The 15,593-nt window shown below is 44.6% G+C and overlaps 1 protein-coding gene across 1 annotated transcript in view; it reads right to left on the bottom strand.

Annotated features, from left to right (window-relative positions):
- The window catches only part of LOC127205517 (ankyrin repeat domain-containing protein 36C-like), a 105,144-nt gene extending 91,514 nt beyond the window's left edge, over positions 1 to 13,630 (bottom strand). Inside the window, exons 1-7 of the mRNA XM_051164711.1 lie at positions 13,428 to 13,630; positions 12,210 to 12,324; positions 11,700 to 11,873; positions 10,047 to 10,153; positions 8,188 to 8,325; positions 6,236 to 6,308; positions 44 to 147 (exon numbers count right to left, since the gene is read on the bottom strand). Of these exons, the coding sequence (XP_051020668.1) occupies positions 44 to 147; positions 6,236 to 6,308; positions 8,188 to 8,325; positions 10,047 to 10,153; positions 11,700 to 11,873; positions 12,210 to 12,324; positions 13,428 to 13,630 (914 nt within the window). The remainder of the gene's footprint in view (positions 1 to 43; positions 148 to 6,235; positions 6,309 to 8,187; positions 8,326 to 10,046; positions 10,154 to 11,699; positions 11,874 to 12,209; positions 12,325 to 13,427) is intronic.
- Positions 13,631 to 15,593: the final 1,963 nt, after the last annotated feature.

The following is a 15,593-nucleotide window of genomic DNA, read 5'->3' as shown; positions in this document are numbered from 1 at the left end:
CCTCAGGCTTATTCTAACTAAAAGGACGGACAAGCAGGTATACCTCCCCAGCAGCTCAGCTGTGTCTACGCTTTCCTTGATTGCTGGCAACTCTGCCATCCTTTGCTTGTTTTCCTGAATGCGAGGTGAACATGCTCTGCAGCCATCCTGTTAAAAAAGAAAAGAATATATATATATATATACACATATATATATATCTTTATTGTGCCCATATAACTCAATTATAATACAAGGTTTACTTCCAATGCTTTGAAAGTGCTATCAAGTTGTTTAGGAGAAATAAGTTATACAAATTAAATGTTAGGGGGGCTGGAGAGCTGGCTCAGCAGTTAAGAGCACTGACTGCTCTTCCAGAGGTCATGAGTTCAATTCCCAGGAACCACATGGTGGCTCACAACCATCTATAATGTGATCTGATGCCCCCCTCTGGCCTACAGATGTACATGCAGGCAGAACATTGTATACATAATAAATAAATAAATAAATAAATATTTTTTTAAAAAATTAAATGTTAGTAGATTAAACCATGGTCATGTCAACTGTTAGTCTACTTTTATCACAAGAATATACATCTTAGGTACAGCAGATAGATATGACTCTATAGAAAGATAAGGTCTTCAAAAACCCCAGAGACATGAAGAATATGGCATTTAAAATGTTTTTATTACTTTAAAGATTCATATTGGCAATGAGACAGATTAACTCCTGGCAATACCTAGCCTACCTCAAAGAAGATGATGAGTATCAAATACCCTCCTTATGGAAATGGCTTCAAATGTGACAAGTAAGCCACTGGGCAAAAGATCCTCATTTCTACCACAGACAGAATTCTGCCCTAAAAAAGGGCAAGCTTGGATGCAGGCAGAGTCGACAGCCAAACTCTGCCAAGACAGGGTAAACAAGTCCTCAATAGTTCCTGCCTCACAACTATGTCTGTCAGATATATTGGGCCAGAAGGCTGAAGAAGATGCTCCAATGTTACAGAGAGTTTTGGGTGACTATTCAGGTAGAAAACTGTCTCTGTTATCTTTTCATTTGTAAAGCTACTAACCTGCACTAACATACTCAGATAATCAAGTTTATGCCTTCTCAAGTCTCTGATGGAGCTGAAGACCAGGTAGTGTAGTTTTACAATGAAGCTTAATTGTTTAGGGGTTAAGATGTTTTTAGGTCTAGATAGGTGTTCTAAGTTGATAATGACAATATGTGATGGAGATTGATTTACATTCAGAAATTTAGATGCACCAAGATAGGAAAGATGTCTTCTTCAAGGCTGTCAAATACAAATAGCCAAAACACTAAGAATGTAACATTTATATAATTCCTGATTGTCTCACGGTTCTTCTTGCCATAGGTAATCTATTGTATATATATGTAATAATATAAATGTATATGTACAAAAATAAAATAATTTTAAAAAAGAAAATAAAGAAGTTTTCATATGCAAAAATAAAATAAAAATAAAATAAAAAATAAATAAATGTACCTCCCCCCCACCCCGAAAAAAAAAAAAAAAGAAAAGAAAAAGCCAAGAGCTCACCAAATTACCCATTTCTCAATTGCACTGGCATCTTATGAACGGCCTGTGACTACAAGCAAGAGACACAGGGTAATAAACAGTGTCTCCCCCCTCCAGATGCTGTCCCTACTGGGAAAGGCTTTGTGCTAGCCAGCCCACCACACAGGGCTCTCCTACCCCACCTCATCCCACTCCACCCTCGATTCTGGAACCTTTTATCATGGTGCATTTAGTTTCCATTTAGGACACGTGCCTGCTGATCTGGGGCTCTTTGCTTTACTGAAGTCATAAGCTAGCTCTTCGCTCTTCACCGTTAGGGTGAGTGTGCTCAATTTCTATCCCAAAATGTCTACCTTTCAATAATCTCTTACCTTGGTTAGTATACTGCTAATAATACTTATCTTGTGCCTTAATTAACCTTTTGTAATTACCACGTAACAAAGACATTCATTTTATTAAGAAGTAATTCTGACGGCCGACCCAAGCTAGCTATGATTACCTAACAACTGTAACATTTCGAATAGACAAAAACACAAATTGAAAAAAAAAAATCGTGCTTCTATATTCTACTTGGACAAAAAGACAAAAACAAAAACAAAACGAAAACATGGCAGCAGAATATTCTGGAAAGAAATGCATCGTGTGAAAAGAAGATTTACAAAGTTTAAGAAATGCTAATCTAAATTCCTAGCCTAAGATTAGGATTGAAAGACAGTAAGAATAGTCTTTAAACTTTCTTTCCTGTTCATGTTTTTTTCCTTGGTTTTGTTATCAATTTATTTATGGTGTAGTAACTCAAAATAAATCAATTGAAATCACACATCTTTAACATTAAGATTTTTTTTTAACATTTGATGCATAATTACTAGAACAATCTACACTGCATCACTTATAAATCTACATTAGCGATTCAGTTGCCTAGTCGCTAATTCACATTCCAAAACTCTGAAATGATTCTAACACATAAAGGTATCCCATGAGGTCACGCAGAGGTCACACAAACGTGGGGACCTTAGACTCAAGCTGGCTGAAGCACATGGAAGCTTTGGGTGGAGTGACTAAGCCGCAAGGGAAGGCTTGTAGCATTTGTAATGTTAGCAAGCGATCCAGGGAGTCTGGGTGGGCACTACAAATTCTGCAATACCAAACATTTCAGAAATCAAACATTTACTATGCAGCTATTTGCTCTCTACTTCTAGAACTAGACTTTCTTAGGTAAACATGATTTAAAAATTTTTTTAATGATTTTTCATTTAGCTGAAGAGATTCAATCATGCTCTCAATGGGATGACCTAGAAAACACAATGCAATCCCACTGTGATCATAAATGTCTGAATTTCCAGTTTTTTCTGTCTGTCCCAATACAGAAGCAGGCACAGAATACAGATAATGCTCCTCTACAAACTTATGTAACACTACAATAAAGTGGCTTTTATTTACTTCATTTTTCTATTGTTTTAAAAATACAAAGCCGAGCCGGTCGGGGTAGCACAGGCCTTTAATCCCAGCACTGAAGAGGCAAAGGCAGGCAGATCACTGTGAGTTCCAGGCCAGCCTGGTCTACAGGGTGAGTTCCAGGACAGCCAAGGCTACAGAGAAACCCTGTCTCGAAAAAAACAAAACAAAAAACAACAACAACAACAAAAAACCCCAAACAACAACAACAACAACAAAATCCCAAAATAAATAAATAAAAATACAAAGCCAAGCATATAAATTGGTACGTTTGACAGTGATTCCCCAGTCTCCACAGTCTATGGATAGCCAATAGTTCAGAAAGGCCCCATCCCCACTGCTGTCCTTGAAATGAGGCACGAATAGTGTCATATTCTCTCTTAAGGCCTTTGAGGGTCTGGCAGTGTGCTTTAATCTGTTTTAAGAACATGTCTGTCTTACACAGTTCACTATTGATGTTATAACGTGCACACGCGTAGACCCACTGGCATGTACACAATCCACACACATCAAAGCAGACAAACAATACACAACTCTAGATTCAACTGCCAGTTTTCTCCAAGAAAAGCAGTTTACTGAAAGCCAGGTGTGGATGTAATTCAAGTGAACAGAGGCAGAAGCCAAGTGCAGCCGTTCAGCTCCCTGACAGAGTATAAATAAAACCAAAGGCATGTGTTTGTGTGTCTATGTGTATTATGTACGTGCGGCACATTTCCCAAGGCAAATAAGAATCTTCCCCTTCAAAGAAACCCTACAAAGAAGAAAGATTGTCTGCAGCTTTGAAGACACAGGAATTTAAAACTGACTGCCCACAGCCAAGTTCGAAGAAGCCCAGCTTGGCCCCTCAGCAAGAGAGAGGTCACTAAAAGAGGGTGAGTGTCATCCTGCAAGGGAAGAGGGCCTTCTGCCCTCTGGGAACGGCTCTGAGGACTAGAGGCGGTGAAGACTCCCGTTCCTGAACGGTTGCGAGGAGTCATCGAGGGGTCCTTGGATGACTCTGGACACGGCAAGGGAAATGCCAGTTTTCTTTTTGCTGTGGGCTTTCGTCAGGAACCCAGGGCTCCCTAGGAAGCAGACCTGTGTCGAGACTTACAATGCTGAACCCCCCTAAAGCTAAGGAATTACTGCCTCCAGCCCTGGCTTTGGGACTTGCGCTACGTGTGGCCTGATTAAAGATGTGGACTCTCTCCTAAGCGGGGAGGGAGATGACAGTCCCAGACGTGTAGAGGAAGCTACAGAAATGGCTCTGACAGATCTGCAAGAAGCATGGGTAAGCATGCCTAATGCTGAAGCAGAGGTGAGTGGGCCGCTGGCGAGACACCTGATCTGGACCTGAACGGCAGCAGGGCTCAAGAGAGACATAAGATCCTGCTGCCCCATGAAGACCAGTGAAAAAGCAAGGCGTCCATGATTCACACTACCTGAGAACCTTAGCAATTCCTCTCATTCATGACTCTGGAAGAGAGAGAGAGAGAGAGAGAGAGAGAGAGAGAGAGAGAGAGAGAGAGAGAGAGAGAGAGAGAGAGACGGAGGGAGGGAGAAGACTCAACTCTACAACCCCCAAACCTCAGGTGAACATACCGCTCAGTCTCAGCTACAGCCCAGCGTGTGGAACAAGCGCCCACACTCCAGCCAGTGTGGGAGAGATGTCCCGGAGAAGACCGCCATTAGATTTCACTCAGATATAACTATGCCAAGAGTAGACATTATCTGCTGGCACCTTACGGTTTCACCACAGCCTCAGCCTGAAAGAACTCAGGCAGTCAGTGTAACCTTATTCTAGAAGAAAGCCTGTCCCCTGCGAGTCCCCAGAGCCTCAAGAACAGCCTAAGGGTAAAGTCAGTTACCAGCAAAAATGTGATGAGACTGAAAAGCCCTCTAAAAGCAAGGCAAAAGGCTCAAACACGAAGACAAGCCCGGCTGTAACTCCATGCATAGTTACGGCCTCACCTTAGTTTCTATTGTTCAATAGTTTTCTTTTAGGCTCTTGGAATATAAACAGACTACAACTCTACTATAGTTTCCCTTTAGCCTGTTCCAACACTAGACTATTTCCTGGAGTGTCTGGGTTTAGCCTTACTGTTAATACGTAAGCATTAATATTTAATTTAACAACCCAAGGGATCTCCTTCTTAAAATCCTAAGATGAAAAAGACGGCCACATTACAAATCCAGACGGTCCTTGACATGCTAACAGGGTCACGGATAAAAGCTAGTGCCATTACGAGACTGTGTGGTGCGCAACTGTGCTGCGCTGACGACTCGGGCAACTGGTCCCTGGCCCTCTGTGACTTACAAGCCCAAATTAGATCTAGGTTGAATTCTGCCTTATATTTTAATGATTTCCTTCCTGGAAATCAGGCCTCTGATATAAAAAGGCCATGACCTTTAGTGTTGATCTTGGGAACAGGTGCGACATGCCCTCATGCCCTGAGTGAGAACATCTTCCCTACCACTGTGGCTCCCAACTTCCGTGGCTCCGGAGTCTCAGGAGGTGGTCCTCAGCCATCCAGGGCTGAGGCCCTTTGACACAGCTCCTCATGTTGTGGCGACCCCAACCATACAATTCTTTTCCTTGCTACTTCATAAGCAACATGGGGAGAAAAGTTGATTTCCTCTGACAGCTTCCAGGGAAGCCAGGGCAGGGACCTGGAGGCAGGACTGACACAGAGCCCACGGAGGGATGCTGCCTACTGGCCTGCCCCTCATGGCTTGCTCCATTCGCTTTCTTATATGCCTCAGGACCGCTTGCTCAGGGGCGGCATCACCCACAATGGGCTGGGCCTTCCCAAATCAATCACCAATCAAGAAAATTCCCCAACAGGCCATCTTATGAAGGTGTTTCCTTGGTTAAAATTCCCTCTTCCCAGATGTGCCTAGGCTTGTGTCAAATTGACCAAAACAACAACAACAACAACAACAAACCAGCACCACAAACCCCTGAACCATGCTATCTCAGAAGCCACCAGGGTTGCATATAGGGCTTTTTATAAAACTGACAAGTGTGACGCACCACTGAGAAGCCCACTCATGTTTTCAGAATGTTGTCCCTTTTCCTAATTGAGCGCCCCTTTTCTTACAGCCTTTTCTTAACTTCACTATTTGCTCTTAGAGTGCAACCACATTAAATTTAGAGCAAAGCTTCCCAGCAGAACTGAGGACCCAACCTAGCCCTTGTACTAGCTAGGCAAACACACCACCGCTCAGCCAAACCCCAAAACCCGCAGGGCCGAAGGTCAGTATCACAAGTGAGCTTTTTACCTTGGTGTCCAAATTGTGTTCCTCCTCTTTTGCTGTAGGCTCAGGACAGCTGGGACCAGGGCCTTGGGAAAGCCTGCAGAGTAAAACACCAGTGAGAGGCCAGTGCGGTTTCCTAAAAGTCCTAAGAAGAGTAAGCCATCCAGATGTTAAATGGTACTTTTAAAAGACTTTTAATTTTTAATGTTTAGCTACGTTGCAGGGGGATATGCTCCTGTGAGTGTTAAGTGCCCATAGAGGCCAAAAGAGGGCACTGGGGCCCCTGGAGCTCATGTTACAGGCAGCTGTGAGCCGCTCACACTGTAGCTCACAAGTGCACCAAACTCTGCTCTTCCTTGAGAGCAGGATGTCTTAACCACTAAGCCACTTCAGACTCCATTCTCCCTCTCTCCCTCCCTCCCTCCCTCCCTTTCTGTCTCTCTCTCCCCCTCCCTCCCTCTCTCTCTCCCTCCCTCCTTCCCTCCCCCTCTCCTTCTCTCTCCCTCCCTCCTTCCCTTCTCCCTCTTCACTTTTGTTTATGAGATAGAATTTAACTATGTTGGCTGTCCTGAAACTCACTATGTGGACCAGGCTGGTCGCAAATTCACAGAGATCCACCTGCCTCTGCCCCCTGAGGGCTGGGAGATTAAATGTGTGTGCCACCACGCCCACCTATATGGCATCTTTTATTTGCTTCTTTGTCAACTTCTGAAACAATCAAGCTTGCAGTTTCATTTTTCTGCTTCTACTTCTCTCAACCTAAGAAACGTTTGAGGAACTCTCCCTCCGGATTCCACAGCAAAGAGGGACAGCTGGTGCCCTATGGGGCCTGGGGATGATTTGTGTGCACAGATTAAAGATCTCTTTAAGGATAAACTGAGGATGGGATGACACGTTCTTTTATCTTTTGCTATGTGAATTGACTCAACTGAGAAAACCCTTGAAAATGTTAATTAGAAGTCTGGATGTAGAAAAGTCTATACATTGCTATTGGGCACCTCTTCCCAGAGAGAAAGATTCAAAAATCTAAAACTCTGTGTGTGTGTGTGTGTGTGTGTGTGTGTGTGTACATGCATACATACATGCATACACACATACATACAGGGGCTATAGAGCTGGCTCAGTGGTTAAGAGCACTGGCTTCTCTTGTGGAGGACACAGATTTGATTCCTAACACTCACATGGTAGCCCACAACTCTTTGTAACTCCAGTTCCAGGAAATCAGACACCCTCTTCTGGCCTCTGCAGGCACCAGTCATACAATCAAGTCATAAACATATATGCAGGCAAAATACCTATACATATAAAATAATCATTTTTAAAACTTAGCATTGTGGTACATGCCTATAATCCCAGCACTTGGGAGGCAGAGGCAGACAGATCTCTGAGTTTGAGGCCAGCCTGGTCTATAGAGCTAGTCCAGGATGCCAAGGCTACACAGAGAACCCCTGTCTCAGAAAACCACAAATAAATAAATATAATAATAAATTTTTAAATTAAAAAATATGCTGTTGAATGAGACAACTCACAAGATAAAAATAACCCCATTCTCACCTAAATTTGACAATAAAAGACCCAAACAACTAGGCAACTTAGGAGACGCGACACTATTTCTATTGCATGTGTGGGTCTTATCACAGAGTAAGACAGCAGTGCTCCGACCACAAGGACAGAGGACTTAGCATCCTGAGAGAGGGGTTGGGGGTATGTTTAGGGGCATATGTGAACCCCTGCTCAATCCCCAGCACTGCCAAGGTAAAGGTCCTGATATCGGGAGCTCTGTACCCTCTGCTGCTCCAACCTGGTCTAGTATTTTGCTTGGTTTCTGGCAGATGAAGCCAACTAACTCACAGCCATCTCCACATTTCCCAGACTGGACTGTGGACTCTAACCACATATGGATGTATGGGTGGCTGTAACTGTTAAAGACACCAATTTGAAGCTAATATAACAATAATGTAATACAAAAAACTTACACTTGAAAGGTTTCAAAGACAGCGTAACTCTGTGCCGTCGCTCCGTAGGCGTCCACCAACGAGGCATCAGCACCTTGCTGGAGAAGAAGGCTGATCATCTTTTTAGACTGAGCTCTCACTGCATGTATGAGGGCAGACCTAAAGAGGAGGAAACAGAACGGCACCCTGACACACTTATTTGTTTTGTGACTGTTTTCAGTTTTTTTTTGAGACATTGTCCACATAGTCCTGCTTGTCCTGGTACTCAATAGGTCGAGGAGGTAAGTGTCACCACACCAGGCTCCCTGATGCACCTTAACGAAGTCCTGTACTGCTCAGGAGAGCTCCAAGCCATGCAACAGACATAACTAGTTCTAGCTCATTTCCCTGAAGTGGGTGAGCTGACTGGGTCTCCGTTACATCCCTAGCCTAGTATAATATGCTATAGTTTACAGTTAGCATTGGGGCAAATGAAAAAAAAAATGTTTGTTATTTTAAAAGTTATTAATATAAATAGTAAGAGTGAAGACAATAGCAGGATGGAGAAATGGCTCAGCAGTTAAGAGCACTTGTTCTTGCAGAGGACCTGCCTGGGTTTGCTTCCCAACCCCACATCGTGGCTGCCAACCATCTATAATTCCAGCTCCAGAGGCTCTAACACCCTCTTCTGACTTCCTGGGGTACCAGACACATATGTGGTGCACAGACATATATGCAGACAAAACATTCATATACATACCAAATAAAGTAAATACAGCCTTTAAAATTAAAAGATAATAAGAATTTCAGTTAATAAGGCTGACTACCTTGTGTGTGGTGCTGCTATAAACGCAATATACAGGGTCTGAAAACCACTCTCCAAGAATATTATCCTTATTTTGGCAGACCAGAGAGACAGCTCAGTGGTCAACAGCATTTACGACTCCTGTTTCCTGTTACCATGTCAGGTGACTCACCACTGTCTGCGAGTCCAGTTCTAGGGACTCTGATGCCCTATTTTTTTATCTCCATGAGCACCAGACAGACAAATGGTGCACCTACATACGTGCAAGAAAGATAGTCATACATGTAAATAAGATAAATATCTTAAGGTAAAAGAAATATCCTTATTTTCCTATCAGAAAATAAGGTCTTGCATTAATGAGGAAACACGACTTTGAGATGAGAGCCTCCTCTGGCTCTTGCTCCCCACTTCCTGTCCTGGTCACCCTTCCCCATGGCTCAAAGACAGCAGCCTAGCCCACCACTGGTTGGTGCCTGTGACTCTGTGAAGCAAAATAAATCTTTCCTCCACCAAGTGGTTTCGTTTATGTATTTGGTGAGACCAGTGAACAGCTGAACACAGCAGCAGGAGTCATAGAAGCATGGGGGGACTGAGCAACATCCAAGGACACAGTCACTGAGAGAAAACTAACACCGGCATTCTTCAGACAAGGCAACTTAAAGAGCCAGCAAAGATGCAAAGTGATTCTCAAAAGTATTTCCCACAAATGTAGCATTTTAAAAGAAATGTGTACAAGAGGCAGGGATGAGAAATACGGTAAAATTGTTCGGAATTTTATTGGACTCTACACTTCTGAAAATAAGACTAATATGAAACTATTTTAGGTAATACAAAATCCTATGACTAAAAAAATTCAACTCGAAATAACAAAATTGGCCAATACTATGAGGAGACATGAGCCCTGTTATATGTTGAGAGAGAGGTGGGTGGGGGAGAGAGACTTAAGTGGAACAGTTCATTTCTACCTACCTGTTCATTTGTTTTAACGTGCCTCCTATAAGCATAAGTTAAGTTCTTATGAATTTAGTATTTATGTTTTAAATGAACGTAGCCACTCCAGAAGGTCACAGGGATTTTAAAGGGTTTTAAAAGATACCTCTTGCAGTTATCCAGGGCATTTATGTTGGCCTCGGCCTGTAGTAACAGTTCCACCATCTCCTGTTTGTTCTCAATTACTGCAAGTATGAGCGGGGTGTAGCCATGCTGTGGAAACGAAAAGCAATTTACAGCTCACACAATTTTTATTTCTCAGGCCTCTGCAAACCTACTAAGACCCTGCTAAGGTGACCACCCTCTCCGGAGCAGGCCAGGCGCATGCGTGCCTCAGACCAGTGTTTCCCAAACTCTGCCAAATCTCCAATTTATTTCATTATACAAAAAAATGCCAGGTTATTGTTCATCTGCCAGCAAGATTTGAGAGCAGCTTAAACTCTTATCTAAATAGTCCTGACAGAAAAGGGGAATATGCCCCCAAATTAGCTGGTCCCCTCCCCTGTTTGCTCCATCACCACCAAGGAGCCAGCTCCTTGCATTTTTCTGAGTCCAAATACTGACCATGCTCGGAGCTTAACCATTTCCTCCTCAGGTAAGAACGAAGGGCACAGTTTTCTAAACACATGAACAGGGCAAAATCAAACCACTGGCCTCTCCTCGCTCTTACCACTAAGATCCTTAATTTCCAATTTGTCCTGCACATTTAAGATAATTTTCTACTCACAGTTTTTGGTGGTTTTTTTTTTTTGTGTGTGTGTGTTTTGGATGGTTTGGTTTGGTTTAGCCTCACCTCAGAGAGAAATCACTTAAAAATGTAAATAGCACGCTGGACGTGGTGGTGCACACCTTTACTCCCAGCACTCGGGAGGTAGAGGCATGCAGATCGTTGTGAGTTCGAGGCCAGCCTGGTCTACAAAGTGAGTCCATGACAGCCAAGGCTACACAGAGAGATCCTGTGTGGAAAAACAAAAACAAAAAACCAAAACCAATAAAATGTCAATAGTAATATGATTTTTATTTACAAAAAAAAAAAAAGCTATTGTTTGAGTTTTCAGTGAAGTCTGGTCCTAGACAGCTTTGTTGTTTGTTTGTCTGTCTGTTTTTCAAGAGTGGGTCTCACCATGCTTCTGTCTACCTGATAGAGACTAGCCTTAAACTCACAGAGATCACCTGCCTCAGCCTCCCAAGTGCCAGGATTAAAGGTGTGGGTCACCATGTCTGGCCAGATCCTAAGGAAATTTTGATATCATGTTTTGTTTTACTCTCATTAGGAAAAACTGGTGAAAATATTTAAATTATATTTTAAAAAGAAACCTTTGGTGACAAATGTGAAAAACACACTTTTTTAACAGTCAACATATATTAATACAGTTTTCTCAAATATTTTATGGATACATAAAATAAAATTGTGGGGCCAGATGTTGGTGGCACATGCCTTTAATCCTAGCACTTGGGAGGCAGAGGCAGGTGGATCACTGTGAGTTCAAGGCCAGCCTGGATTATAGAGGGAGTTCCAGGACAGCCAGAGCTGTTATACAGAGAAACCTGTATCGAAAAACCAAAAAAAAAAAAATTTTTTTTAAATAAAAATAAAATAAATCTGTGTGCTCTAAGACTTCCTTTGTCAATTAACTTATTCCAAACCATTTTTTTTAAAGCAATGAATTCTCACTTCATCTTCTGCCTGTGGAAAGGGGCCCACACGCTGCTTAGTAAAATGCCTTCTAAGTATTTGGGAAATAAAGTTGGGTGTTACCTTTGTCTTGATTTCAGTGTTTGTGTTGGCCGTCAGAAGTCTGGCGCCTATGGAGGTGTTGTTGTTGTACACTGTGTAATGGAGGGCGGTGTTTTGATATGTATCGATGGCATTTGAGTTAGCTCCGTTCTCCAGTAGAATTCTTACACATTCCTCATGCTGGCGCTGGGTGGCCTGTGGAGAGGGTCCCAAGAGAACAGACTGTCAACTCAGGAAGCCCACGATAGACCTTCCACAGGCTCCGCCAAGTAGTTACATTTAAATGCCAGAAATTCCATTTTTATTCAAGTTTTTTTTATTTTCTTTAAGGCTTTGAAACTGTGTTTTCTTATGTATCCCAGACTATGATGGACCTTGCTTGAAATCACAATCCTCCTGCCTCAGCCTCCACTAAGGCAGGGTGCAGGCCCTGCGTCTGCCTCCCACACGATGGGGTACAGGCTCTCACACCTGAATATCTGAGGGTCAATACTAACTCATCTTCTGTTGCGCCTGTTGGCTCCTAATTACCTTGATCAGAGCTGTGCTTTCTTCCCGGTCTCGGGCTTCCATGTTGCAATTGTACCATAGCAAGAGAGATACCATTTCTGACTGACCGTGAGCACAGGCGTAATGCAGAGCAGTCCTGTGAGAGAGAGAGAGAGAGAGAGAGAGAGAGAGAGAGAGAGAGAGAGAGAGAGAGAGAGAACGCCTGAGACCTGTTGTACAGCATTACAAGGGGACAACTGTGTAGGGAGGGACTGCGCACTTTTCTTCCAAAGCAGAAGAGCCTACTGGGATTTCTTTGTACTTAGCAGTGCTAGGGATAGAGCAGTTAAACATGGAAGCTCCCAAAGGGGATGGCATTGCAGCAGAGACAGCTGACGGTTTCGCGAAGGAAGGTTTGGAATGTCCTGTGGGCTGTGGGCTGTGGGCCGCCTGAAGCAGGGCCCGCATTGCCAGCACCATGGCGTTGATGGTCTCAAAGATGTGACAGGCTCCAGTGAGCCACCCACCTCAGCATCAAGGAAGCGGGTGAAGCACCTGTGGGACCCTCAGAGCTTCACACGTCGTGTGACAAAAGACAGATGCTAATCAAACCGTCCCCTTCGGGGCCAGAAGAGCTAATGGTTGAATCAGCCTGTGGGAAAGGAAGATGGCCACCCTGAATGACCGAATGTGAAGCCATCCTCACATTCCAGCTCCCATGTAAGGTCCCTCAGGAAATAGCATGTATTCCTTGGTTACTGGGAAATAAAATGAATATGGATTTTATTGGAGGAGGAGGAAGAGGAGGAAGAGGAGGAGGAAGATGGTGATGATGATTTTGTCCTGGGACCCACAACACTGTGATTTTTTTTTTTTTTAATGTACACATTTAAAGAAAATGCTCTGTCCTCGACTTTGTGGGTGAAATCACATCTAAATGGTCATTAAAGTGCTCAGAAAGCAGAATTATATGAGAGTTGGAAACCAACAAAGGTTTAGTTTTTTGCTTCGCTTCTCATGAGCAATGCCTAGGCTTCAGACCCATGCAGGTATGCAGGTTTCCGGTGCTGAGCAGCCTGGGGTGGTGAGAAAGGATAGGACCCGGTGAAAGCAGGCCTGAGCCCGCCTTCTCCCACTCCCGAGGCCAAGATCGGGAAGGAGGTGTTTCTTCTCCTTAGGCCTTGCTCTCACTCAGCCATCCCTGTTCTAGCCCTCCACCCCCCGCCCCCGCCCCCGCCCCACAACCCTGTGCCCTCTGACCTTTTCTTCCGGTCTGTAATGTTCACATCAACATTACCAAATTCGAGCATCCTCTGCACTTGCGTTATGTCCCCCATGCTTGCAGCTTTGTGGATCTTTTTCACCGGCGTGTACCCAGTGAGGTACCACGAAGGTTCTTGGTTCTCAGCATGCCCAAAGCCCAGGAAGCCCCAGGGCGAATGGCCCTTGAAGATCTTCTTCATAACTCAGGCTGTGGCCAATCACCCCAGCTCTGTCCCTCCAGAACTCAAGTGTTTATACCGTCTTCCTCCCTCCCTGTAACAACCTCAGTGCTCACAGTAACCTAGTCCTTTCAGGTCCCAATCTTAGCCAAGGTTAATCCCAATACAGAGCCAACCAAGTCTCAGAATCTCGCCAGGATGCACCCACAGAGGACCCCCCAAGGTTTAGCATCCCTTCGGCCTCTTAGGCAGTTGGCAGGACTGCCGTTGCCTAGCAATACCGTATGCGCGTGCCCCAGACGGGACCTTAGGCACCAATCACACCGGGGGGGGGGGGGGGGGGGCGATCAACAGTGTTCAATGCGCATGCCAGGCTCCAGAGCGACTGTGTCTTTAAGTGTCACAAATAGTCCACTAGGGGGAGGGTCCAGATGTTATGTCATGCTTACCCCGGGCTTCCTGGGTTTTAGGCATGCTGGGTACACGCCCATGAACTAGAACCACAAGGCTGCAAGCAGGGGGAACACAACCCAAGTACAGAGTGTGCTCAAACGCCATGCCACTCGCAGCGTGGGAACGTAACTCCCTCAGGGCGGATCTTCAGGCCTCTGAAGGCTTAGTCTTCAAGAAAACCTTCCTCAGTCCTCGAACTTTGACGACGGCAGGATCTGAGTGCCCAGCTAGCCTGGGTGATGTAGGAGATCCTTTCCCAACAAGCAAGCAAGAGAATAATCTTCTAAGAATCTCCATATGGGCTGTTTATTCACCACCCCACCCCACCCCACCCCCAAGGACAGCAGTGGCAATGACAGAACGCTACTTTAGAGGTTTCATAGATGGTGACAGAATGTGTCGTAGTGAGCAAGCTGGTGCTGAGGAAACCTCATGCTGTGCAGATAAAATGAAAGCACACTTCAGTTGCTTCCCAGACTACTCATTTGGCCCTTGGGAGTGTGGTCTCTCTGCCCGTTTTCCCCCCTTTTAAATCTGTAGAATCATAGTGTAATGTTTAAGAACTTTACCTTTTAATTGACTGTTGTCCCAGAAATCTCTTTGCTAATTTTGTTAGAATACCACTTTAAGTAGCTGGGTGGCGTGTCACAGCCTTGTTTCATTGCCCTGTTCCTCTTCTTTCTCCTCCCCCTCCCCCTCCTCCTCTTCCTCTACTTCCTCATCCCCTCATCTTCATCCTTTTCTTCTTCTTCCTCCTCCTCCTCCTGTTTCTACACTCCTTCCATCTTTCTGGTCACCACACACACCCCATGAAAGCCTACTAGTAGCAGTTTCTAGCTGCGATTTGACTAAACTATTCTCTGTACTAGTTCTTTGACCGATGTCTTCCTCACAGTCTTCACGCCTCACCTTGTGTTAGCCTTCCATTTCCACATCTCCCTGCAAGGTCCCATTGTCTGCCTGGGTCCTAGTCTCGCACTTCCTAGGTGCCATCAACCAAGGAGGCTAAACTCACATTCACTGCTGCCCCTAACGCCAGCCCTTGCTGACCCCAAAATCAGCAGTGCCCAGGAAGGTCATAGCAGAGGATGTAAACAACACACACACACACACACTATGTCCACCCTGCCACACAAAGAAATCCCCAAGAGATGGATGATGGTGACAGAGCCTGTACTAACACTGTGAAAGAGGCCCAGCCTCAAGGGAGGGGATCCAGGCCTGCCATTAGGTCCCCATCCATGTGGGGAGCAAGTGTACCCCTGTATAAATGAGCATTCATAATTTGAGCACCACAGCCATGTCAAAGAGGCCAAAGGCCTCAGATTCCTGGGGCTGGCAAGGCTTTCCCCTCATTCAAGTATGAATGTTGACACTGTATACAGGAAATGCCAGCCACAGCTTCCTCCTTCCAGATGACAGCAGGCGAGGTAGCTCCCCAACAGGAGACTCCCCGACCTAGATCTCTGCCCCTGACCCTTGCTCAGCTACATATAGGAAATATTCAGAGTATCTTAGTTGCCATTTTAGT

The sequence above is a fragment of the Acomys russatus genome, chromosome 22, assembly GCF_903995435.1.
Source record: "Acomys russatus chromosome 22, mAcoRus1.1, whole genome shotgun sequence".
NCBI classification, from domain to species: Eukaryota; Metazoa; Chordata; class Mammalia; order Rodentia; family Muridae; genus Acomys; species Acomys russatus.
The sequence above is the reverse complement of the archived record's forward strand: the minus strand, read 5'-3'. Positions and strand labels throughout refer to the sequence as shown.